At 34.6% G+C, this 24,503-nt stretch overlaps 5 protein-coding genes across 10 annotated transcripts; 2 read left to right on the top strand and 3 right to left on the bottom strand.

Moving 5' to 3' along the window:
• The first annotated feature begins 606 nt into the window (after positions 1-606).
• On the top strand, positions 607-5,213 carry LOC116135918 (COP9 signalosome complex subunit 7). Of its 6 annotated transcripts, none has more exons than XM_031421629.1 (9): positions 607-1,052; positions 1,193-1,268; positions 2,370-2,458; positions 2,925-3,014; positions 3,288-3,332; positions 3,416-3,486; positions 3,904-4,042; positions 4,528-4,633; positions 4,837-5,213. In XM_031421629.1, exons 1-8 carry the CDS (start codon positions 894-896, stop codon positions 4,597-4,599), a joined length of 741 nt encoding a protein of 246 aa, XP_031277489.1. In that variant the 5' UTR covers positions 607-893; the 3' UTR covers positions 4,600-4,633; positions 4,837-5,213. The 6 variants fall into 6 exon arrangements, with proteins under 6 accessions (XP_031277489.1, XP_031277488.1, XP_031277483.1 ...); XM_031421628.1 differs by having other exon boundaries at positions 4,843-5,213; XM_031421623.1 differs by having other exon boundaries at positions 4,545-4,633.
• Positions 5,214-5,310: 97 nt separating this feature from the next.
• Positions 5,311-6,064, bottom strand: LOC116135920 (ethylene-responsive transcription factor 13-like). The gene has a single exon (XM_031421631.1). The coding sequence runs from the start codon at positions 6,001-6,003 to the stop codon at positions 5,449-5,451; it is 555 nt and encodes a 184-aa protein (XP_031277491.1). The 5' UTR covers positions 6,004-6,064; the 3' UTR covers positions 5,311-5,448.
• A 3,017-nt stretch (positions 6,065-9,081) lies between these two features.
• Positions 9,082-10,054, bottom strand: LOC116135919 (ethylene-responsive transcription factor 13-like). Its single transcript, XM_031421630.1, has one exon. It carries the CDS (start codon positions 10,018-10,020, stop codon positions 9,421-9,423), a length of 600 nt encoding a protein of 199 aa, XP_031277490.1. The 5' UTR covers positions 10,021-10,054; the 3' UTR covers positions 9,082-9,420.
• Positions 10,055-12,435: 2,381 nt separating this feature from the next.
• Positions 12,436-13,373, top strand: LOC116135911 (ethylene-responsive transcription factor 13-like). Its single transcript, XM_031421616.1, has one exon. It carries the CDS (start codon positions 12,488-12,490, stop codon positions 13,043-13,045), a length of 558 nt encoding a protein of 185 aa, XP_031277476.1. The 5' UTR covers positions 12,436-12,487; the 3' UTR covers positions 13,046-13,373.
• An 8,477-nt stretch (positions 13,374-21,850) lies between these two features.
• Positions 21,851-24,237, bottom strand: LOC116135998 (protein WHAT'S THIS FACTOR 1 homolog, chloroplastic-like). The gene has a single exon (XM_031421704.1). It carries the CDS (start codon positions 24,221-24,223, stop codon positions 21,911-21,913), a length of 2,313 nt encoding a protein of 770 aa, XP_031277564.1. The 5' UTR covers positions 24,224-24,237; the 3' UTR covers positions 21,851-21,910.
• Positions 24,238-24,503: the final 266 nt, after the last annotated feature.

Below are 24,503 nucleotides of genomic sequence, written 5' to 3' on the forward strand. Positions count from 1 at the left end.
CAATTTTTAATTTTTTCATTTAAAACAAAAAAAAAATGCCTTTGTTTTTAAATTGTTTATATTTAACAAATCAATAAATAAATTTATTTTAACATTTTCTATTTAAAATTCTGGCATTAAATTTGTTATATTTTTAATGGATTTTATATTAGTTAATATTTAGAGTTTTAAATCAAATATTAGATCGGAAATGTTTGAATCCCACTAATTGTATGAATAACGGAATAACCTCTAATCCTTGGATGAAATTTAATAGTAAAATATTTAGTGGAGTTTAAAAGTATTTCCCATTAATTGTAATAGTAAAATAAATTAATCCATTTGATTATTAACCATAACAATTTGAATTAATATAGGTTAAAAAACAATTCTTATAACTTTTTTTTTTACAAATATTAACGTGACAGTTCGTATTTAATTAAACATAATTTATTATTAGACAGATAAAATTTATTATAAATTAATTAATCACGAACTGAGAGGCCATATATTTATAAGAGAAAGTGAAAAAGGTTCTTGAATGTAGCTTAAATGTAATTATTTATAAATATTTTCAAATAAAATTTTAAACATTTATAGGTAAACTTGACCGTTTTGTCAAACACGTAAATACATAACGCATATCGAATGGCCACATCAGTCGATACGGATCTTCGGTAACGTCAGAGCGTAGTGTAAATTTGTCTCACAAAAAAGCAAACCAGATACAATTCTTCTCGTACTCTATTCAAGACTACCAAATAACGCTTCATAGATTCTGGAAACCCTAAGATCCATTTATTTCCCATCCAATCTCCAAACCCTAGCTTTCTTTCGATGAACTGAACTACTCCTCTTTTTCTTAGATTCTTTTTAATTTCTTTGAAGATTGCGTGTTTGTGTGGGTAATCAAGATGGACATCGAACAAAGACAAGCTGAGCTAATTGATCACTTTGTTAAGCAAGCTTCGACTCAGAAGGGCTCGGCTCTCGGCCCCGTCGTCGTCGAAGCCACTTCGCAGCCTTCGCTCTTTGCTTTCTCTGAGATTCTCGCTGTTCCCAATGTTGCCGAGGTCTGACCTAAGTTTTTTTTTTTTTTTTTTTTTTAATTCAATCTACCACTTGTAATATTTGGGGTTTGCTGTTTATAATTTTTATTTATTTTGTTTCCTTTTTAGTGCGGTTTATGGTCTTGACTAAAGAATTTGTGCAGCTTGAAGGAACTGAAAACTCTGCGTACCTTGATGTGCTTCGCTTGTTTGCACATGGCACATGGAGTGACTACAAGAGTAAATATACCGACTTTTGTTTTTGAAGCCATTTTTCTTCTTTATTTACTGTTACTCAATATTTCTTGTTTTGATATTCAATGCATCTGTATTGTGTTTTATTATTCTTTCTAATTCTTGCAATGATGGTCTGCTTGATTATTTTTGGAGAAATATTTGTTTAGCACCCTATTTGAACCAGTTTATGGCCAATGGTTTTTTGGGAAAACTGGATTTCTGTGTTTGGTAGGTAACCTTGGAACCATCTAGGATTGGATGCATATTTTTGTGTTATTAATTGAAGCCGATGTGATGGGTCATCTTTGCAATATCAAGGAATAAAATGAAATTTATTATGTTTATGAAACGGTGCCATCTTTATTGATGGATGAAAGCTAGATAGAAATGACTTATGAAGCTACCATTTCCTTGGCGCATTTATGTAACTTAATTCTTTCCCATTGGAATATGTTCTTCAATTTTTATTGATAATTGTGAATTTTAATCTTTAACTAGTTTTTTTTTTTTTTTTTAAATTTTTTAATATCATTGGCAATTTTTTATTTGAGTTCTTGCCAGAGGGTTCAACTTAGTTTAGGAGGAGTGTGGACGTTTTTACTTAAAAGGTTCCCATATGTGTGGCATTTACGTAATTACGTCTACATTTGACAGTTCATATGAATCTCAGGCTTTGATTGAGGTGCTTCAGGGACTCTGATGTGCTTGAAACTAGTCTTTGCCTTAGATGAAAACAGGGCATGGGGTTTTATATAGAATGACCTAATTGCTTGGTGGGTTGTTATCATTACATTCTTTTCTCTTTTGTAGATCTTTGAAAAGAAGATATGTGTTTAATTTGTATGTGTGGGTAAACATTTTAAGGTTCTACAATCAAAGGAAAGATATCAAAATAGGAAATAGGAAGTTGCAAGGTAAAGAATAATGATGCTTTTAGCTGCCCCTAAAATGTTCTATAATGGATGTTGGTTGTCAAGGTGCTTCTTTGATGTGTAGTGGAGTTTTAACTGGGCCGGCTAGCTGCTGTTATTGTTCTTCTCTCCTTTTAATGCTTATCTAGTGCATTGGGTTTAATTCTGATTATTGAATCTATTCAATTTACAGGTAATGCTGGTCATCTTCCACAATTGGTTCCTGATCAAGTCCTCAAGTTGAAGCAGCTTACTGTGCTTACCCTGGCTGAGACAAACAAGGTAACTTATTATTGAAGTATCTGTGTTAGTGTGTCAACCTTGCACAGTTATCTGCCTAATTGGTATGTACACCTGTTTCCTTTAAATTTCTGAAGGAAAACTGAAATAAATTCGTAACAGGTGTGTTATTATGGACTTGTTTCTGTCTGCAGTTGTCATCAAAATGGATATTTTACATGGTCACAATTGGCCACCCGAAGTTTGATTGCAGTCTACTGTTATTATTTCTAGTCTTTATCTGTATGCTTATGTTATTCAGTCAAAATGTTGGACGTATCTGACTTAACCTTTCAATGTGCAATTAGAATCACAATATTTTCTATTATGTTCAATCAAGATAACACTAATTGAACAATAATTGGGATATTCTGAGTGATGATTATTGATCCCCTAGGTTATATTCATTGTCTCTTTCCCTGATTTGCGTTTATTTTTCATAGACTTTAAATACTAGGCCTTTTTTCAGGTACTACCCTATGATCAACTAATGCAGGAGCTAGATGTTTCAAATGTACGTGAACTTGAAGATTTTCTTATCAACGAGTGCATGTATGCGGTAAGTATCCTTCTACTTGGTTCAGAGTTGTGCCCCATTTAGTGACCAATTTTGATTTTGTTTTTATTATGGCTTAAAACACTCTTATTGATGAGAAATTGGCAAGCAATGCTCTATTCTTGAAGGATTTGTGTTCAATATATTACATATGGAAGAATGATCCTTTTTTTAGTTGTTATGTTAATAGAGAAATATTCAAATGGTGTTTGAAATTTCAAATGCCATCTTTTTTGGTGGCCTTTGCTTTGACTTGCATTTCTTTCCTTCTATTAGGGTATTGTTAGAGGAAAGCTGGATCAGTTGCGAAGATGCTTTGAGGTGAGCCACCTTATCACTAGGCATTAACTCCTTAATTATTTTGTTTAAAAGCTGAATGGTCTACTGCTGATTGTAAAATGCAGGTACAATTTGCTGCTGGGAGGGATCTGAGGCCTGGACAACTTGGGAGTATGATACAAACGCTATCTAACTGGTAATGTTACTAAGTCAACTGGCGATTAAATTAGTTCTGTATTTTTTGGTAGGACCTTTGTCTATTAAAGAAACACTATTAGTGGCACCTAAAAGACAGTTATACTGTGCCACACAATTACAAATATTCCTGGTGCATATATGACCTTGATAGCTAAGCTTTTGACAAGGATGCTATAGTCTCATACTACATAGCTTTCACTTACTCCTTTTGTGAATAATGTTTTTTAATTCTGTGGCAAAGGTTAGCCTTTGCTTACTTCAACTAGTAAGTTTTAAGTGAATTAGAGTTACATTATTCTTCTCAAGTTATATTAAATATTTAAGATATAAAAGTCAGCTGGTCTATTGTATGCACATGTTTGTGAAAATTTGGCGTGCTTTAGTATCTAACATATTTGTATGAATGAAAACCTAGGTTGTCAACCTCAGATAATCTACTCGTATCAATTCAAGAGAAGATAAAATGGGCAGATACTATGAATGAGTCAGACAAGAAGCACCGGAAGGATGTTGAGGATAGGGTGGAAGAGGTGAAGAAGTCGCTTTCACACAAGGTCTGTTGAATCCAGTTTTAAATTCAAAAGATTGGACAGTAGAAGCATAAAAGTTGGCTATTGTCTAATTATGAAATTTTTTTTTTAATTATGATTTGACTAAGCTTTCAGGCTTGGGTATCCAATCTTGTATAATTGTAGATTTTCTGACAAAATAGGGTTATTCAAAATATAAGGGTGAAAGGAAAACCCATTACACAAAATGAGCATTGGAGGGAATGTGGTCTCCTGTTTTGCTCTTTTCTTAAGTTTGGGTTGAATCATTAGTTGTTTCCCGTCTTACACAGGATGCACAATTACACTTATTGCAAATTTAACTTCCTTACTTTATTCTTAAATGGTGGAATTGAGCAAGCATGTTTCTGTGAGGGGAGGTGGTAGAGAGTTATTTTAACTTTTATAAATTTCTACATAAGTTTGGGCTTAGAACCATTCAAATACCGAGATATGTTGGTCGATGTGTCTTACTTACATTGTGGCAGAAGTTACACACTGTAAGCAGGCAGACGTTGACTTCCGAGGGCACGAGGAGATCTACTCTGAACCTGGTGGAGTGATGGATTATGAAGAAGACCGTAGCCGACCCAAGAGGTAATATGATATGCCTTTTGAAACTGACTCTCAAAATTATGTTTATTGAGTGGTGCTCAACTAAAATTCTATGCATCTATTATTCTACAAATTAAGTGATTAAAAATTGTGTAGGAAGCAAACTGCATCATGTAGGGAGAATTCTAGACTATGATTTTGTATATTTTTGCCTTTGTTCTCTTGTTGATTAATGACCTTGAAAGATGCAGGAGGCGACATCCAATGTCTTGATGCAAATGATAGAATGTGGACTCATTGGATGGTAGTAGGTGATTTGCCACATTTTTGCTCATGGCAACATTTCTGCTCTTGGGAGGAACATTTCTTTGCTAGTGAATTTGTCATTATCGTTTGAGGTTGATATCTGAAAATCGTTAGCCTGTCGTCAACCAAATTCTTATTTCTATTGAGTTAGCAAGGACAAGACCACATGTGTTGGTGCGGCTAAAAGTTTAAGAGTTAGATACTCAACTTTGTAATTTACTGTATTGCGCTTTGTTGTTGCAGTTGTTGCTACTTTTGTGATGAAAATTGCTGTGGCTATAATATATCACATGCTTTCTGCATTTTATCGTTCCAATCTTGGTAGAACTGTAATGCAACTATAAGGTTTTGCAAATGGGGGATCTCATAGTACATCTTGGTGGTAATACAGGCTACTTTTGCTTTTGCCTTGCGTTTCATGCATTTGCTCTCCTTTCAAGTTTATATATGGTTCTAAATAAATCTGAAAATTCCATATAACTTGAGTATCTATTATGGCTAAGCAAATGCAGTGGAGCTGTTTACTCCCACGTGAAAATTACTTAAATACATCACAAACTACCACTAGAGAAGCCCTTTTTCCTTTTAGGGGTTTGGATTGATCCATCATCTTCTCCGCTTAAAGAGCTATCGTCTGATGAGGATAACAAAAAAGAAGGCTCCGGTGAGCGGCGCTTATGGTTAACCCTAACGGGCTCGTACCCATCCACGCCAATGAGATGCGGAAAATTAAGCTTAGCTTTGGATCCGCGCATTTTAAAAGCGGCTTTGTCGTAAGCCAGCGCTGCGTCCTCAGGCCTTTCGTACGTACCAAGCCAAACTCTGGAGCCATTCTTCGTAGGATCCCTAATTTCCGCTGCAAACTTTCCCCACGGCCTTCTCCTCACTCCCCTGTAGTTCCATTCCTTCTTTGGCGTTTGAGACTTATTACTCGTCACGCATACGTTTGTGGCCGCCTCCTCTTGTAAGATGATATTACTGAAGCTTGAAGTCTGGCAACACACAGAAAAAGTCATTGTATTTTCGAAATCATCAGAAAGAAGAAACTGGCGAATTGAATCTAGAACAGCCAAATCTGATTCTGAGGTACTGCTCACTCCACTCATTTTTCTTTCTTGATGAAAGTCACTTCTCTTCTGTAAATATCGTGTGTGTTTGCTCGGGTTTTGGAGGATGACTGTTTATATAGCTATAACTTTAGACTGAACTTGAATCACTCTTAACATAAAGTATTATTATCACTTGTTATATTATGAAGTTTCATTTCATCATTTCTATGAAACTTCATTGGCCCAATTTCCAACTTTACATGGGATATAATATAAGCATATTGTTCACATGTTTGTTTTAGATTTTTTTTTATAATTTTATATTTTTTTAAGTAGTGAGAGTTGGTACTTGGTAGTTGGTTCACGGGAGATTATTTAATTGACCAGATGTATTGGAGCATTCAAGGAAGGAACTAAAAACTAAAAATGAGAAGGACGTAATAATATTCCTTCAAATCATACTTGTTAATGGAAATATTATTATTATTATTATTATTTGTGATTGTGACCAAGATTTATTATTTCTCTTAAAAGAATATATAAGCTCCAGAGGTAAAGGCTCCGTTTGGTTCATTTTTTTGTATTTTTTAGAATTTTTTTTTAAAAAAGTTAAAAAAAATTGAATTGGACAGGTATTATGATGTAGGATTTAGAAATTAATAAAAATACCCTCTATGTTTGTTTATTTACTAAACACATATATAATAAAACTTTGAAATTTAACAAAAATACCTCCAACCCACCCATTGAATAATCACAGCCGACCACCACCGTCGGAGGGTGGCTGGAGTCGCCATATCTGCTTATGACCGGCTGAATCTTGCCGGTCGTGCACCGATATGGCCTTTGCCGACCAGATCCAAGGTGGATCTGGCTGACAAAGGCCAGATCTACGACTAGATCTGGTCATTGACTGCCAGATCTGGCTGCATTTGCTCGTTAACGACGGCCAAAGATACGGCCGTCATTGATGGTCAACGACGACCATATGTTGGCCGTCGTTGACGTCTAGTTACGACTAAAGATCTGGCCGTCAACGGCCAGATCCAACGTGGATCTAGTCGGAAAAGACTATATCAGCGCACTACCAGCCAGATTCAGCCGATAGTGCGCCATTATATCAGATTCCGGCCAACTTTCGACAGTGGTGGTCGGAATCTAGTATAATGTGAGTTTAGGGGTGTTTTTGCAATTTAAAAAAAATATTTAGAGGTATTTAATTAAATTAACAAATTTAGAGGGTTTAAAAAAAGTTGAATAATATTAGATAATATTGTGAGTTTTTTGGTATTTTATTGTTTAACTTTTTTGATGATTCTCAAAAACCAATCAAACGGAGCTGGTACTTGGTGGTTGGTAATTTTTTTTTTGATAATTTTATATTTTTTTAATTAGTGGGAGTTGGTACTTGGTAGTTGGTTCACGGGAGATTATTTAATTGACCAGATGTATTGGAGCATTCAAGGAAGGAACTAAAAACCTAAAAATGAGGAGGACGTAATAATATTCCTTCAAATCATACTTGTTAATGGAAATAATATTATTATTATTATTTGTGATTGTGACCAAGATTCATTATTTCTCTTAAAAGAATATATAAGCTCCAGAGATAAACTAACACATATTATAATCTACAAAAAGAATGTGGGTTAAATAAATATTGCCTCCCCTGTTTTTTTTTTTTTTTAAAGATTCGAATAATTTAATAAACGTATTGCCTCTCCTGTTAAGTTGAAGACATTAACATGTTCAAAGATGCCCAAAAATATAAACAAATTTAAGCCAAAAGTGATTAATATTATTATCTTATACTGCAATGGGACATTTTCTTCATTGCATTCACATGTGAAAGTTATGCAATCATTCTCTTTTTCTTCCTCTTATGAAGCTTATTGGATTCTATATAGTGCAATGGTTGTTGAAGTAATATTTTTATTGAACTAACAAGAATAAACGTATAGATTCTTTTAGATTATACATAATTCACCGCCAGTAATCCTGAAATGAAACCTAGTTGACATCCTTTAGACAAGTCAAAAAGAAAATGGGACTTATATTATTCTATTCTCTGTGAGTGTGAATGGCTAATATTGACTGTGGAGAATCTCTCGTATTAGACAATGGGACTTCAGTGTGTCTACATTTCCTTGAAACTTCATTGCTTCAGCCAAAAACTCATGTGGCCTTAAAGTAATATATAAAATAAGGTTTATTTATTTTTATATTTTCGTCTTTTTCTTATTTTGCGTAACTTTAATAAACTTTCTTGGCCAGTTGAACAGTGGATTAGAAATGACGTTGAAGTGTGTAGATCTCAATTGAATTATTAGCTTATCTATAGAGAATATTTTATCATGTCCATATGCACATTTATCATGCTTGGTTGCTTACCCAATAATGTTGTAAATTAATATTTATATAAAGGTCTTCCAACCAAGGATAATTCGTTTATTTCATTAAATTATAGGAGGCGCAATCACGCTTCTATATATATATATATATAAGCAAGAGTTTTTAATAAACCATTAATTTAGTGCTAGACTAATACAAAAAAAAAAAATTTTTTAAGTGGTTCTGCAAGCTGTAAATCCTATATTCACTATTATTTTATTTTATTTTATGTTTTTTGCAAGTACAAACAACCTCAGTTCTAATTACAAATGAGGCGGTTTTTAGAACAAGAAAATGGTGTTCTTCCGAAAGATTTATTCATTAGGGTGTGAGATCCCTTTATATATTGTTTGCCTTGGTGGATTTCCTGATAAAGGAACCCTCACAAATAGTGGTATGCAGCATAGGGTGTACACAGATGACAGAACAACAGGTAGTCTAGGTTGGACTTACATATAAAGTAACTCTCTCATGAGATAACACGTGACCCTATTGACAACACAAACTGATGTTTATCAGTGAAATAATGTTTAGTAAATTTACAAGTGAAATAGTCCTTTAATAAAGTGACATGTGATCTGGTGACAACGCATCCCTGGGACATGTGGTGTAAATCTATGCAAGGTGGAGATATATATATTGTTGTTAGCTTTCCAGTATGATAGATAAGTTTAATTTATGATAAAAAGTGAAATCAAAATTCAATTCAAGTGGAGAGTCTACATTTGATAAACACGTAATATCGTAATAGACAATGTCTAATGCATGTTTTTACAAAGCCAAAGCCGATCTTCTTATTGATTATTAGTTAACAAACATAATAAACTATGATTTTGGCTTGAGGAATAAGTTACAAAAAGTACGGCTTCATTTGATATATTTTTAATATCCGATTCTACTTTATTTATCACACAAAACATTAATAATTACTCTTCTCATAAATATAAGGGGATTTTACTTTTTTTCAAAATATTATTTTAAAAAATATCATGATAATAAACCCAACTTCGCCATGTGATTTTGGCTCCGAGGAATAAGTTACAAAAAGTACAACTCCGCCATGAAACTACCGACATTAATTGTTTACTGTTTACTTCGCTTTGACTGGGGCGACGGAGGCTCACATGAACGGCGGCGCTTGGGGTTGACTCTTACTGGTTGGAAATTAACGGAGCCGATCAAATGAGGAAAATTGAGCTTTGCTTTTGATCCGCGCATCTTAAAAGCAGCTTGATCATAAGCAAGTGCAGCGTCTTCAGGCGTCTCGTAAGTCCCCAACCAAATTCTTGATCCATTCTTCTTTGCTTCTCTAATCTCCGCCGCGTACTTACCCCACGGCCTTCTCCTCACACCTTTATATTGCATTTGCACCTCCTTCCGTGGAACCCGCATTTCACGTTCCACCACCAAATTACTCGCCTCATCTTGTGTCTCTGTTTTAAGAGCTTGATGATCACTTGACGGATTCCATCCGTGACAAACAGCGTCACGTAGAGCATTGTACACTACCATATCCTCTGAATCATCCACTTTTAACGGTAAAGTACCCCAATTTTCCGTTAAAAAAATGTTGCTAAAGCTTGAATTCCTGCAATATGTTACCCCATTTTCGCCGGAATTCAAAACTGCGCTGCCAGTTGATTCAATTATATTGAAGTTTGACTCTCTGTACATGTCATTCATTTTAGTATACAATGGAGAGCTTTGAATAAGATTATTGCTGGTTGATGATTACACAGGCTTATGGTTTATATAGAATGAGCAGTTTGTCAAAATGAAGAGTACTTTTCAATTTCTGTGCAATCACATGTGTGAATTCACCCTAATCGATTAATGCATTTTCCATGAAAGTTCATTTGGGCCACGTGTTTTAAATATTTGAAGATAGGGGATGACGTGGTTCACCTGGAAGTGTCATTTGATTTTGACAATGTTTATGGTTCTATTATATCTATCTATTTCTATAAGACGCGCAATCAAATAAATTCAGTACTCTTGGTGGCTTTAGTTTTCTTCTTAATATATATTTCTTCCCTTTGTCTGACCATTGAAGGCGTTTGTTTCAACAAACTTAATCAGAGACAGACAGCTGATTATAACTTGGATAGAAACTAGGGAGACGACGATATATACAGACAAAAACAAAGTAGGTGATGAGAAGGATAGCCCATTTGCTTTAAAGTTCACATTTTTTTTTTTTTTATAAAGTTATTCAAAGCAATTTTTTTTTTATTATAATTAAAAAAATGTATTTATATTTCTGGTTAAGACTTGAAGGCCAGGTTGAACAGTTTAAAGGGAAAGAAGAAGAAGAAGGAAGAAATAATTATAAAGATGATTCTCATGGTGATTGTTACCAATATGAAATATCTTTACAAGTTTTGTCAACCATGCTTTGGAAAATTAAAAATTTTGACCGTGGAAAAGAGAAAATAGTCATCTCCTCTTTCTCTAATTTTCTTTTGGGGCATTTCCTTCATTCCTTGTTGCAATGGTCGTAAAAGCAAAAGAGAGAAATTATTATAATAATTAAATCTGAAACTATGGTCAGAGCTCAGAGATGTGAAAATTAATTTCCGGATCTCAAAGCTTATAAGATATCGTGTGTCTCAACTCTCAAATGTTGATCTCTTGAGATATGGATGGTGGAAGTAAATATAAAAAATTTGCAGTATATCAAATCTACATTTCCATTTATGGGGAAATTTGTGCTCGCGTTTCACAGTACGAAGACATTTATCAACCAAAGATTCCTTTCATTTTTCTCATAATTAAGTATTGCCTTTTACATGCCATGTGGGACTGGTGTTGTTTTTTTAATATTTTATTCTTTTCATTTTCTCGAAGTTCTCCATTTCTTTGATTCTTGTTTTGAAAATCTGTGGCCCCTCTAACGTTTTTACATTGGTCGGCCAATTTGATACTTTGACATTCTTAATGTTAATTAAGCTACTAACTAACCAAATCAATTTCAACATTATTTGACAGTAAAGTTCATTCAATAAATTTTTGTTATACCTAAAAAAGTAGGGTTGACAATCTTATCAGTACAGGATAGCAAAAACCTAGGAAGGTTTGACGACTGTTCAGACGCGGCCACGTTGCATAATGACATGAGTGACATGCCCCTGTCAGTGCAGTGGGTGAACGCTAGGTTAGTAGATTGTTTGAAATCGTCCATGTGTCCAATCCCTACACAAGTCGGAAAAATCACTCAGACAGGTGAGCAATGAGACACGGAGAATGATTTGCACAGTATCCACCCAACTTGTAGATTTAGGAATAATTACCTTAATTCATCTCACTATAAATAGAGGCATTCTCTCTCATTTGCGGGATTGATTAATTTCACTCTGGAATAGTATACTCTCTCTCTATCCCTCTTGTATTTTTCAAGCTATAACTCAGCTCGCGGAACACGACCAAACTTTACTCTCATTAATATAATATTAGTGGACGTAAGATTCGCCTTGGAGCATCCAAACTACTTTAAACATTGTTTTTCACCCTTTACTTAACTAAATATTTTCATATCATGTGTGATTTCTAAGTCCGCTTAACATTTTTCACGTGCGAATAGTTGGTATCAAAATCAAGCATCAACAATTTTATTTGCAGAAGTCTCAGAAATCATCTGGTAAAAATTATAAACAAGACATAACAAATAATACTTCATCAATAGGAGAGTATATATTTCTAGTATATTTTTATTGTTTAAGCAAGGTAGAATGGCTCCACATACTCTTATCTTATACTTATTTATTTATTTAAATCAATAATATTTAATATTAATTACAAACATTATAAACGAGATATTTAATGGAGAAGTTAGGTGTATTGAGTTTCAAACTTCCATCATTAAGCTTTTCGGCTTTATACCCCCACATTTTCTAAGTAGTAAATCCAATAATGATTTCTAAAAAGGAAGTATCTATGAAATAAATATGATTCAACAATTCTCTACTTAAAAATTGCAAATATTAAACACGTGCATCCTTTTTCAAGGTAACGATGCTTGACGGAAACTTAGAAATTAGAAACAATAAGAGTGTATATATATGTGTAATAGCCATTAATCTACTCAAAGAGATACACCAAAAATCCAAACAAATACAAACCCTAGCTGGCTATCTTTACTTTACATCCAGAAATGTATGAAGTCATGAATAGTTCAGATTCTGACATGGCTCTTTTAGATTCCATTCGTAATTTTCTCCTCGCTGATGATTGTTATGAATCTCCTGACAATGCTCAATCGTTTTACAACCCCAGTTCAAGCTTGAGTGGTAGTCTCTTTATGACGGAGAACTGGAGTGATCTTTTGCAGGCAGCAAACTTCGGTTTGTCTTCAAACGTAATGTCTGTGAAAAAAGAGCAAATAGAACGGGCCACTGATGTTGCGGATGTGCGTTTATCACACGCTCCTTCTAGAGGAATGGGTTACAGGGGCGTTAGGAGAAGGCCGTGGGGCAAGTACGCGGCGGAGATGAGGGACCCACAGAAAAATGGAGCTAGAATATGGCTTGGAACTTACGAGACGGCTGAGGATGCTGCGCTGGCTTATGATCAAGCTGCTTTTGAGATGCGCGGTGCCAAAGCCAAGCTAAATTTTCCTAACTTGATCGGCTCGGCTAACATTGACCCGGTTAGAGTGAATCGGAGACGGCGTTCTCCAGAGCCCCTCTTCATCGTCATCCGCGTCAGATAGTGGCTCTCCTAACCCTAAGAGAAGAATAAACGAGACTAGCACAGTTACCATTGGTGGTCAGTTTGTGATTCAGTGGCAGTAAATCAGTGATTAAGTGTTCTGAATAACTCACGGAATTTAAAATTTTTGACGTGTTGTAATTACCGAACTTAATCACTATAGATTATTAAATCCCCATTTTGTGAAAGTAAAACGTGTTAAATTTCAATCTTGCCATGTCCAGCGTGGTCACGGAAAGCTCCAGCTTGTCGCGTTTGGCTCGTTCTCATGTCCTTCGTACAAAAATTTGGTGTAAAATTTCGATATCTGTTACATTATTCTTTCATAAATGAACGATCATCCAATATTTATAGATGTCTGTCCATATTTAATGGACTCCTATTCATATTATATGTATGGACGTCCGTCTAAAAAATTTTAAAAGAAAAATAATATATGAACGAGTGTCTATTTACTATAGACGGGCGTCTATATAAGATAGACGCCCGTCCAAAATATTTTAAAAAATTTTATATTCAATGGACATGCGTCCCTTTTAGATGGACGTCTATCCGTTGTTTAATTTAAAAAATGTTATATTCAATTTGGGAGGCACAAATTTTTGTTTAATAAAAAAATTTCTTTAAAAATTTCAATTAGAATGTTTAAAAATTTAGGTCTCCCAAAACAGATTTCATTCCTCTCTTGCATTTTGTTTATAAATGAAAAAAAAAAAAANATTTAAATCTTCATTTGGTTTTTCTAGCATTTGGTGTTTTGTATTAATAACAAATTTATCAAGTACACATTTTTGGGATTGAATTAGTTCTTCTATTCTTTTTTTTTTTTTTTTTTTTTATGTTTTTCAAATCCAGATTCACACTTCCTAGTAGACATCTATATTCAAAGAATAAATAATTTAGAACTCTTAATATTATTTTGTTCAATTAAAAATAATTATAAAAATTAAGAAGGAACTTTAACACTTGATTTATGCTCCTGATTTTGTTTTTTGTTGTGCTGATACTAAAAAATCTTATATTATTACCCTGCATAAAAATAATAATGTAAATCAGTTACTTACTTGATCAAATATAAAGTAAAATCAGTTGAAAATGGTAAGAGTAAAATGATTTAAAGCTCTTAATATTACCTTGCATAAAAATAAAAATAATGTAAATCACATTCACTTAATAAATTTTCGTAATAAAGATGAGAAACGAGAGACAAGAGATGGGAAAGAAGAGACAAGACAATAAACGGAGTAGAGAATAATAAGAGTAAAAGATGAGAAAACTTTAAGTAAAATGAGGTTTATATAAGAGATTTGGGGGAGGGAGGAGATGTGATTTGACATTTGAGAGTTGGAGAGTTACGAGAAGATGTTTCAATTTGTTTTAAGTTTAGAGATAGGCATGGTTGATTGAACATATGGTATGATTGATGGGAATTGAGAAATTATAGATATATTAAAAGACTCTTAGAAAAATAATTTTGGGTAGAGATAGGCATAGGCGAGTACATGATGGGATTGATGAGAATTAAAAAATTATAAACATATTAAAAATACCTTAAAAAATAATTTTAGGCCCTCTTTTTTATTCTTTTTTGGGGGGGCCCTAGGCAGGGGCCTCACTTGCCTATGGGTTAAGCCAAGCCTGTCATGTCCTTCGTACAAAAATTCGATGTAAAATTTTGATGTCTGTAACATTACTCTTTCGTGAATGAACGACCGTCCAACATTTATGGACGCCCGCCCATATTTAATGGACTCTCGTTCATATTGTATGTATGGACGCCCGTCTAAAAAATTTTAAAAGAAAAATAATATATGGACGTGTGTCTATTTACTATGGATGGGCGTCCATATAAGATAGACGCCCGTCCAAAATATTTTAACAAATTTTACATTCAATGGACATGCGTCCCTTTTAGATGGACGTCTGTCCATTGTTTAATTTTAAAAAATGTTATATTCAATTTGGGAGGCCCAAAATTTTGTTTAATAAAAAAATTTCTTTAAAAATTTCAATTAGAATGTTTAAAAATTTAGGCCTTCCAAAGCAGATTTCATTCCTCTCTTGCATTTTATTTATAAATGAAAAAAAAAAAAAAAATTTGAGAGTGGAAGCCATTTTTCATTTCTCTCTTGCCTTTTCTTTATAAATTAAAAAAAAAAAAATTGAGAATGGACGCGTACATACTTTTACTTAAAATCAATTTTTTTTTTCTTTTATTTCATCTAAAAAGTTTATACTTTAAAAATAAATATTTCATCTGAAATTATATGGACGCCCTCCCATCCATATAATATGGATGACCATCCATAGTAAAAGGACTCATGTCCATAATATATGGACGGGAGTCCATAACTATGGACAATCGTCCTCATAAGAGGACGGGCGTCCATAAACAATTTAGGCCAAATTTTTTTAGTTTAAATTATGAACCAGCGTCCATTCTAGGTGGACGGCCGTTCATATAATATGGACGGGAGTCCATTTCAAATGAACTGTCGTCCAATAACAATGGACGATTTATTCGCGAAATATTTGTTAACGTGATACATAACTCGTTTGATTCAATAAACATGTCGTTCGGTGTAAAAATTTGGTGCAAAACGTTGGTGTTCGTAGCATTTTTTTTCACGAAAAACTTCAGTGTGATCACGTCTGACTAGTTTCCATATCCTTCGATACAAAAATTCGGTATAAAATTTTGGTGTTTATAGCATTACTCCTTTATTTATTGAATACACGTGAAAATACAAATTCTGAATGGCTATAGCCCATCATGAAACTAACAGCAGGTCTAATTGAAATGGGCTATATGTATTTGGTTGGCCTCGGCCTTGTTGCTGCAAGCCCATCCCACGATTTCGGTTGCTTTAACGCCCAAAATATTTTTTCTTCCTCTTTTGAATTTGTTCTTAAAAAACANTTTTTTTTTTTTTTATAATATATTCATTCTTTTAGCTTTCTTAATTGATGAAAATCATGAACTATGAGTTTTTGTTGAGTTTAATAAATGAGTTTGAAATTGAAAGATTAAATTCTTAGATTTTGATGTGGGTTTTTATTTAATCTTGTTTATGTTGAGGTATGAGTTAATTAGTTGTCGTTTCAAGTTGGGTTTTATAAATTAAGTTGTAATTGTTGTTTAAGTTGAGGAATTGGAAGGTTTAAAGGTTAGCCCATGTTAATTGTTGAATTTTTTTTTTTTTATGTTTTTGGATTTGTAGTTGCAAATCAATTATTTTTCTGATAATAAAAATTCTTTTCTTTTTTCAATTAAGTTTGTCTTATAAACTAATGTTATTTACGCACTCTTATAGACTTGTTAACTCGCTCTAAAGGTGATGGTGGGCTGTGCTATGCCAAAATTTTCACGACCCACAAAAATGTGGACCGTGCCGTGCCGTGCCAAACAACCAAAACTTAAGGCCCATGGTTCGGTAGGGTCATGTCATGGCGTGCCTTCACAAGCCGACTCACAATTGCAATGGCTACATTTGATTATTTTTTTATTATTTTTTTAAATTCATGGGTCATGTCATGCTGGCCCACGTACCAAATCTCTGGCCCACAGGCAATGGCATAACACGGAATTTTCGTACCCGGACCAAAAAATTTGTGGGTTGCGGCACGACCCATTGTCACCTCTATCTCACTCACTAAAAAGGACCTTGTCAACCACACAATCATAATTATTGAATTTTGTGTTGGTGTTCGTTAACAAGTCTTATGTGGTCTTATCTCTTTTCGCCTGCTCAACATGTTAAATAATAGGTGCGTTTGTTTCACTATTTTTTCCCTATCATTTCCAAAATACACATTTGTTTTCCTATTCTGAAAATACTATTATATTTTATTCAATTATTTTAAACCCCCTAAGTTTGTTAATTTAACTAAACACCCCAAAAAAGTTTAGAAATTGACAAAAAACACCCCCACCCACCCAGATTTGCCAGATTTCAGACACCACCGTCGAAAGGTGGCCAGAATCTAGTATAATGGTACACTACCGGCTGGATCTGGCCGGTAGTGCATCAATATAGCCTTTTCCGGCTAGATCCACGGTGGATCTGGCCGAAAAAGACCTGATCTACGGCCAAAGATCTGGCTGTTGATGGCCAAATCCTTAGTCATAGCTAATCGTCAACGACGACCAAGATATGACTGTCATTGATGGCCGTCGTTGACCATCAACAACAGCCATATCTTTGGTTGTAGTTGACGACCAAATGCGACTAGATCTGGCCGTCCATGGCCAAATCTAGCCGTAGATATGACCGTTTCCAGCCAGATCCACAATGGATTTGGCTGGAAAAGGCCATCTTGGTGCACGACCGACCAGATCCAGCCGGTCATGCACCAATACGGTGACTCCGGCCACCCTCCGACGTTGGTGACCGAATGCCAGTATTTAATGGGTGGGTGGGGGTGTTTTTGTAATTTTTAACGTTTTTATTACAGGGGTGTTTAGTAAATTAACAAACCTATGGGGTTTTTTTGTTAATTTATAAATCTTACCTTGTTATTGTCACCCAACTCTTACTTTTTCAAAAATACTATTCAAAATACTAAAACAAACTTACCCAATGTTATTTACGCACTCTTAGAGCATCTCCAAATGGCTCTTTATATGACCTAAACTTTTTATTATAAAGAGTCTATCCATAAAAATAAGAGTCCAACAGACTCTTTATCTTTAAAATATAAATTAGAGAGTGAGTTTAGCTCTCCACATTTAGAAAGTCAAATTTCACTCTCTATCCTAATTTTAATTAATAAACTACAAGTTTCTATGCATTTTATTTATTAATTATCTCTCTCGTTAAGTCTCTTTCTTAAAAATAAATAGCATCTTTATTAAATTTAAAGAGTCTATTGGATTTGAATAAAAATTGTGTTTTTTATATTTTAAAATTAATGAAGATGTTCTTTATTTATATGAAAGATGCTCTTTAAAATAAAAAGCACCATTGGAGATGCTCTTATAAACTTAAAATATATCGATATCTCATAACCCGAGTGTAACTTTGTTAGAGGTCCTTATCATTATCATAAAAATGGGAATGATGAAGAGAATAAGTGGATCAATCGTAAATACTGTACTATGTTGGAGCATTAAAAATGCTATGGTCAGGAGGTTTAAATGGGAAGTGGGCTCCCAAACGCACCTTCAAAATGACAAAAGTAGTGGATGGGGTTTTTAGTGTTACATTTAGGAGAACCTGGAATGTAACTTCTCTGTCGGTTTGGGTTTGGCGTTTTTCCAAGTAGCTAAAACCTTTATAAGTTGGGTATCACATTTTTCAGTGGAAAGTGATGTTTCTGGACGGTTGTTTTCTTTAAGTAGAGGATCTTCCCCGCACGGGACGTATGTGTACTCGATCAATCAGGATAAGTGCGTGAATCGTTCATTTTAATGTGGTGTATATGATTTTTTCTTTTTTTCTCTTCTCAAATATTTTTATGTCTACTTTTCATTTATGACAACTTGTGTGTCATTCTCAAATAATTCTCTCTTTTTTCCCTTCATATTTTTGCTGGGTCTTATTCCGATTAAAAGCATTGGATAACCGAGACCCAGTCAAAGACAAATTAAAGTGTTCTTTTTCAATATCAAAATATTAATTTAGAATTGAAATTGACACTTCAAGAACAAAATAAACAAACACAATAAAAAAGTCTCTTTCATAAAGAAAACTCAGGGTAGTAAAATTTACAACGAATAATGGCTTTAGGTGCTCTCTTTTGATTACCAACAAGTTCAATCATATGCATGTAATCTAACTTACTTCGATCATCGAAAAATATACCAGCAGCCTTTAACCCTTGAGAGTGTGTTTGGTTGTCGTAATCTTTCATTACTCAGATAATATCATCTTATATTACTTGATAATTACCACGTTTTGATTATCAAGTAATAAAAAATTCTAGTAATATTTCAAAATTAATAATAATTATTATTAGTTATATAGGAGAAAACCTAATTATCTCCATTTTCTTAAGTATTTTAAGATTATTTGGTAATCTTAATTTTTTAATAATTTTACCCTTATTAATGAAATTTTAGGACAAAAATGCCCTTGTTATCTTAACAATTTACAAAAAATTTATGGACAATTTTAACCTCATACTTAGGATTTTTAAGACAGAAATACTCTTGTACTTCAACCAAATTACCCAAGACCATAGCCACCCAAGAGGACTACCGGTCGCCGGCGATGGTGGCTGGCTGTCATCAATGGCTTGGGGTGGGTGGGGATGATTTTGTTACAAATTAAAATTTTATATAACTGGTGTGTTTTAGCAAAATTTCAAATGTAAGAGGTTAAAAAAACGATTCAGAAAATAATATTATATTAATATTTAAGAATGAGGAAAGTTTAGTAATCTATAACATACCCACCAATTTATCCTCTCGACTAAACATATCAATATAATATATCTATTAATTTGTTTCAAGCTAACCAAATACATTTTTTTAAACATTCCCAATAATCTTTAAAACAACCTATATTTCTATTAATATAACATTCTAAAAACTAAACCCACCCCAGAAAACGTATAAGATCTCTTAATATGTCATTTATTTGAAAAGCTCTGTCATTTATGGGGGAATTGATGCTCGCGTGATTTCTCTGCCTTATATGCTTCTGAAAGGTGACAACATATAGATCAATTGCTTGATTTGATTCAATGTGAAATGAACAACGAATTCCACTTGCTCTTGTAAATTATAGAATAATTAAACCATTGACCATTTTCTGCACTAATTTTATAGAATAATATCATCCTCCCTTCAGCTTAAACTATTACTGTTTCAGATGCAATTATAATACCTCAATGAACCAACAATGGGTTGGTCAGAGTGATAAAAGCTAGGGGTTAAGGGGTTTGCTCCTCCTGTGGTTTCAGGTTCAAATCACAAGAACGGTTGTTAATATTATTGGCCATGGACCGTAGAGCTTGTCTTGTTTTGAAAGCTTTGTTCAGGATTAAGAGACTAGACAAGGTGCGCGTAAATTAACTCGGACACCTTCGGTAACAAAAAATAAAAAAATAAAAAAAATAATGCCACAATGTTGGTATAGTAACATCAAGAGGCCAATTTGGATGATAGTCAGATAGATTCACTATTATAATATTTTACAATTACCAGCCATGTGGAAACTCCATAAACTAAAGCCAAGCACTGCAGTATCCTTCCCCATTTTGAGATTCCACTTCTTGGCAAAAATGTAATGATCTTCAAACAACATCAACCATGGTAATAAGGCCATCTTATGGTCTATGATACTTGTTCTGTTGATTCTACAAGCAAGAATAACGCTTCCAGAAGTTTTTCAAACTGTTGTACATGATATGTTCAACACATAACGTTAAGTAAAAGCCTCCACTACTAAAAACAGTCTAAGCATTAACTGGGTGAAGAATGAGTGAAATGTGTTTGTAAACACAGCAGGAAAAAACAAAAATAAAAAGACAGTGCCACTAACAGGGCAGATTGATTTTCTTGCTTGACAAAAGATCCAGTACATGCCAGTATTTAGATATCATCTTTAAAAGTCTCATGGACCGCAGGCCTTGTGATGTAGGGCAATGTGGGATAATTTCACAAATCCATTGATTATGTGAAAACCTGGAAATATGAAGCTGGGGACTGCTTCTAGACCTTACAACCTTGGTAATCAAACTTGTGGGTTATAATATCCCAAACAGGCGGCCCCGAAGGGATTTGGAAGTTTAACCTCTAGGTTGAAACCAAGGGTCTTTCCAACTCAATCCAACCCTTGGAGTTAACAAACGCTGATTTCCCTATCTTCCCTACACACCAAGTATCATAACATGTTGACAAAAAGAAAGCCTGAATATAAAAGCGGTGGGAAAATAATCAACTATAGCTGGATGCTTCGAATGTAAAATGCACTTCATTTTGAATATAACTGTTTCTTCTACATCTCTTGTTGACGAGATCACATCTTTCCTTCAATATGTCTTGTCCCTTTTTAAATATCACTACTCTTTGAAAATAAGATCTAATTAGCAGCACACATAAGCTTAGACTGAAAAGTGATCGTGGATACCTCCCAAGGAGATTCATATCTCTTGCTAAACTCTTCTACTAGTAATTCCTTACCTTTATGGACTGACAAGAATGCATAACTTTTTAATTACTTGATTGAAGCCAAATTTCAAACACTAAAGGACCCAACGTGCTTTAGAAATATTGAGGTACAGAAAAGTAACCGAAAATATTTGACCAATCTGCAAGCACATATGGACATTTTGTTTATGTAAAAGAGATTATTGGGCTGCTTCCAAGAGTTATCCACGTTCCTCTAGTAATGCTGGGTTATCTGGAAAGAAATTGGAAGGCAAGTCTTCTTCTCAGATGATTTTGAGAACTCATAAGCTATTTGCAAGAAAATTAACTCTACTACCACCTTTAGCTTCAGTTCACAACATATTTTCATGTCATCATCAAGAAGTTGGAACTGTAGACTGTTCCGATGAAAGCATATGATTTTTACTTTCTTGTTAGGTATTAGTGTAATCTGTTTATTACACAGTAAATTTTTCAGCCTCCTATTCTGTGTTGTTATTTATTTATTTTGGGTACTTGTATGGTCGTTCCTAGTTGCTTTCTTAAGCATTTCAAAGAAATTTTTCCTCTTTTTAAAGAATCATTTCCTGTTTCCAATAAATGTGTATATGAATGCTTACGCAATTTTAAGTATGACATAGACATGATCAATCAACTAAATCACATAACCATAACATTTAAAACTTGTATAATTTAAAAGGAACCAACACAAACAAAGGATTAACTTCATCAAGAAGAAAACTTTGTTTCAGCAGATACATCCAATCTTTTCTAAACGGAAGTTCTCTTCTCTGATGATGACCTCCTGTGGCTTCTAGTGAAATTCGATCTCTCCTCAGAATTCCTGGAGACATTGTTATCCCCCTCCTTTTCCTTGCGCATATGATTTTGAGGAACATTATTGTTGGCTGCACCTAGGTGTTTCCCAACTGATTTTCCTCTTTCAGGATTTCTCATATCACTGTTCCTGTCCAAGTTAATCCTCCTAGCTGTTTTTCCTCTACTACTTGCAGCATTAATTCGAGAACCTCTCATTCGGTTATGTTCCTCCTCTTCAGAATTCCTGGAGACAATATTATTCCCCTTCTTTTCCTTGCGCATATGTTTTTGAGGAACATTATTGTTGGCTGCACCTAGGTGTTTCCCAACTGATTTACCTCTTTCAGGATTTCTCATATCACTGTTCCTGTCCAAGTTAATCCTCCTAGCTGTTTTTCCTCTACTACTTGCAGCATTAATTCGAGAACCTCTCATTCGGTTATGTTCCTCCTCTTCAGAATTCCGGGAGACAATATTATCCCCCTTCTTTTCCTTGTGCATATGTTTTCGAGGAACATTATCCTTGGCTGCACCTAGGTGTTTCCCAATTGATTTTTCTCTTTCAGGATTTCTCATATCCCTGTTCCTGTCCAAATTAATCCTCCTAGCTGTTTTTCCTCTACTACTTGCAGCATTATTTCGAGAACCTCTCATTCGGTTATCTTCCTCCTCCTCAGAATTCCGGGAGACATAATCATCCCCCTTCCTTTCCTTGCACATATGTTTTTGAGGAACATTATCATCCTTGGCTGCACCTAGGTGTTTCCAAATTGATTTTCCTCTTTCAGGATTTCTCATATCCCTGTTCCTGTCCAAATTAATGCTCCTAGCTGTTTTTCCTCTACTAGTTGCAGCATTATTTCGAGAACCTCTCATTCGGTTATCTTCCTCCTCCTCCTCATCATCATCATCATCCCTGTTCGTGTCCAAAATAATCCTCCTAGCCGTTTTTCCTCTACTAATTGCAGCATTTTTTCGAGAACTTCTCATTCGGTTATCTTCCTCCTCCTCCCCGCTCTCATCATCATCATCAAGGTTATCGTCTCTGGCACCCTCTTCCTCAGAACCAGACGAGTCATACAACTGAACATCCTTCTCATCCTCACTATCTTCATCAGCAGCCTCTCTTTCTTCTCCTTTCAACTCCTTTTCTTGCTGCTCGCTCCCACTTGCTGGAGCAATCACTTTACAATCTTCTTTCATCATATTCATTAGGTGAATATACTGATTTCTAATATTCATCAACGGATCACTCTCCATCAATGCTCCCCTCCTATAACCCTCCCTTAAGACCACTGTATATGTTCCAACCTTACTGGAAACATAAAAAACACCAGGGTGGTTAAGCAAAGCTCTCTTAAACCTTGACCTGATACCCAAGTACTCTCCAAGACAAAACAAATTCTCCCTATCCACCTTCTTCGCTCCAAAAAGACTAATCAACTCGTGCAAAATCGCCACCACCCACTTATCCGATTCATCACTTTTCGACAACAGATGAGCTGCATTCTCATATGGAGAAATGTAAGGCAACTTCTGCCAATCATCCATCCACTTCTTCGTTTTCTTATCAATCACAAAACCGCTAGAAAACTTCTCCGAAAAAACAATCTTTTCCCCATCTTTTGCCTTCTTCTCCATAACTGAAACTGCCAATTCATTACTCCAACAAACCAACTCCAATTCGCCAAAATCCCCCGACCCAAAACAACCATCTTTACTATCTTTACTACCAATAACGCGAAAATAATCGGGAAATTCAGGAACAATACTTCTTAAATAATCTTGAGGAAGACCAATATCCCATTTCAAATTCTCAATAATCTTTAAAGGTACCTTGTTGATTCTCGAAATCATCAACAGTTTCAGCAGCCTATCAGCAACAACTTGCTTATAGGTCTCGCTTTGGTAAACCAGCAGCTCTTCAGCATCAAGATTGAGGACGTCTGGAGTGAGCTTGATATGGGGCTGGACCCCGATGTTCCCTGGGAAGAATTCCTGGAAGATTGAAGGGTATTTTCGTACGAAGTCAATGGGGCGAAAGGGGATTTTCAGGGAGTCTTTTTGCTTGGTGATGATGGAGATTGGGAGGGACTTGGACGGCTCTGATTTGATGAGGTTTTTGATGTTGAGGAGAGGTTTGAGGTTCTTTTCTCTCTCCACTGCGTGGTCGAGGCCACGGTCCCGGACCCATTTGAAGGTAGTGTCAGTGGAGGGGAGGTGGCAGTAGTTACGGCGGAGGGAGTGGCGGAAGAGTAAGTGCATTGAAGGGTTTTGGAATTGGCGGAGAAGGTTCTATTAATTTGAGTGTAGGGCTTTAGAAGGGTTCTAACTTCCAACTTCTGAAGAAGCTGAAAATTACATTCACACCCTTAAGGTTTCTATAATGGTAATGATAAACTTTAAATTTTTAAATTTTTCTATAAATTCTTAACTTATAATTTTTTTATTCTAAATAATGTTATATAAATAAAATTAAGATTTCAATTTCATATTTCTAAGTAATAGAATTAGACTTCATTAAGAACATAAATGTACAATTCAT

This window comes from Pistacia vera, unplaced genomic scaffold (assembly GCF_008641045.1).
Source record: "Pistacia vera cultivar Batoury unplaced genomic scaffold, PisVer_v2 Contig306, whole genome shotgun sequence".
Lineage (NCBI taxonomy): Eukaryota > Viridiplantae > Streptophyta > Magnoliopsida > Sapindales > Anacardiaceae > Pistacia > Pistacia vera.

Bases quoted from the DNA above. Each gene is read 5' to 3' on its own strand.
- LOC116135918 (XM_031421623.1), top strand. From the start codon at position 894: ATGGACATCGAACAAAGACAAGCTGAGCTAATTGATCACTTTGTTAAG. The intron at 2,459-2,924 runs GTAACTTATTAT...GCCTTTTTTCAG, and splicing joins CCCTGGCTGAGACAAACAAG to GTACTACCCTATGATCAACT. The intron at 4,634-4,836 runs GTAATATGATAT...TGACCTTGAAAG, and splicing joins GACCGTAGCCGACCCAAGAG to ATGCAGGAGGCGACATCCAA.
- LOC116135998 (XM_031421704.1), bottom strand. From the start codon at position 24,223: ATGCACTTACTCTTCCGCCACTCCCTCCGCCGTAACTACTGCCACCTC.
- LOC116135919 (XM_031421630.1), bottom strand. From the start codon at position 10,020: ATGAATGACATGTACAGAGAGTCAAACTTCAATATAATTGAATCAACT.
- LOC116135920 (XM_031421631.1), bottom strand. From the start codon at position 6,003: ATGAGTGGAGTGAGCAGTACCTCAGAATCAGATTTGGCTGTTCTAGAT.
- LOC116135911 (XM_031421616.1), top strand. From the start codon at position 12,488: ATGTATGAAGTCATGAATAGTTCAGATTCTGACATGGCTCTTTTAGAT.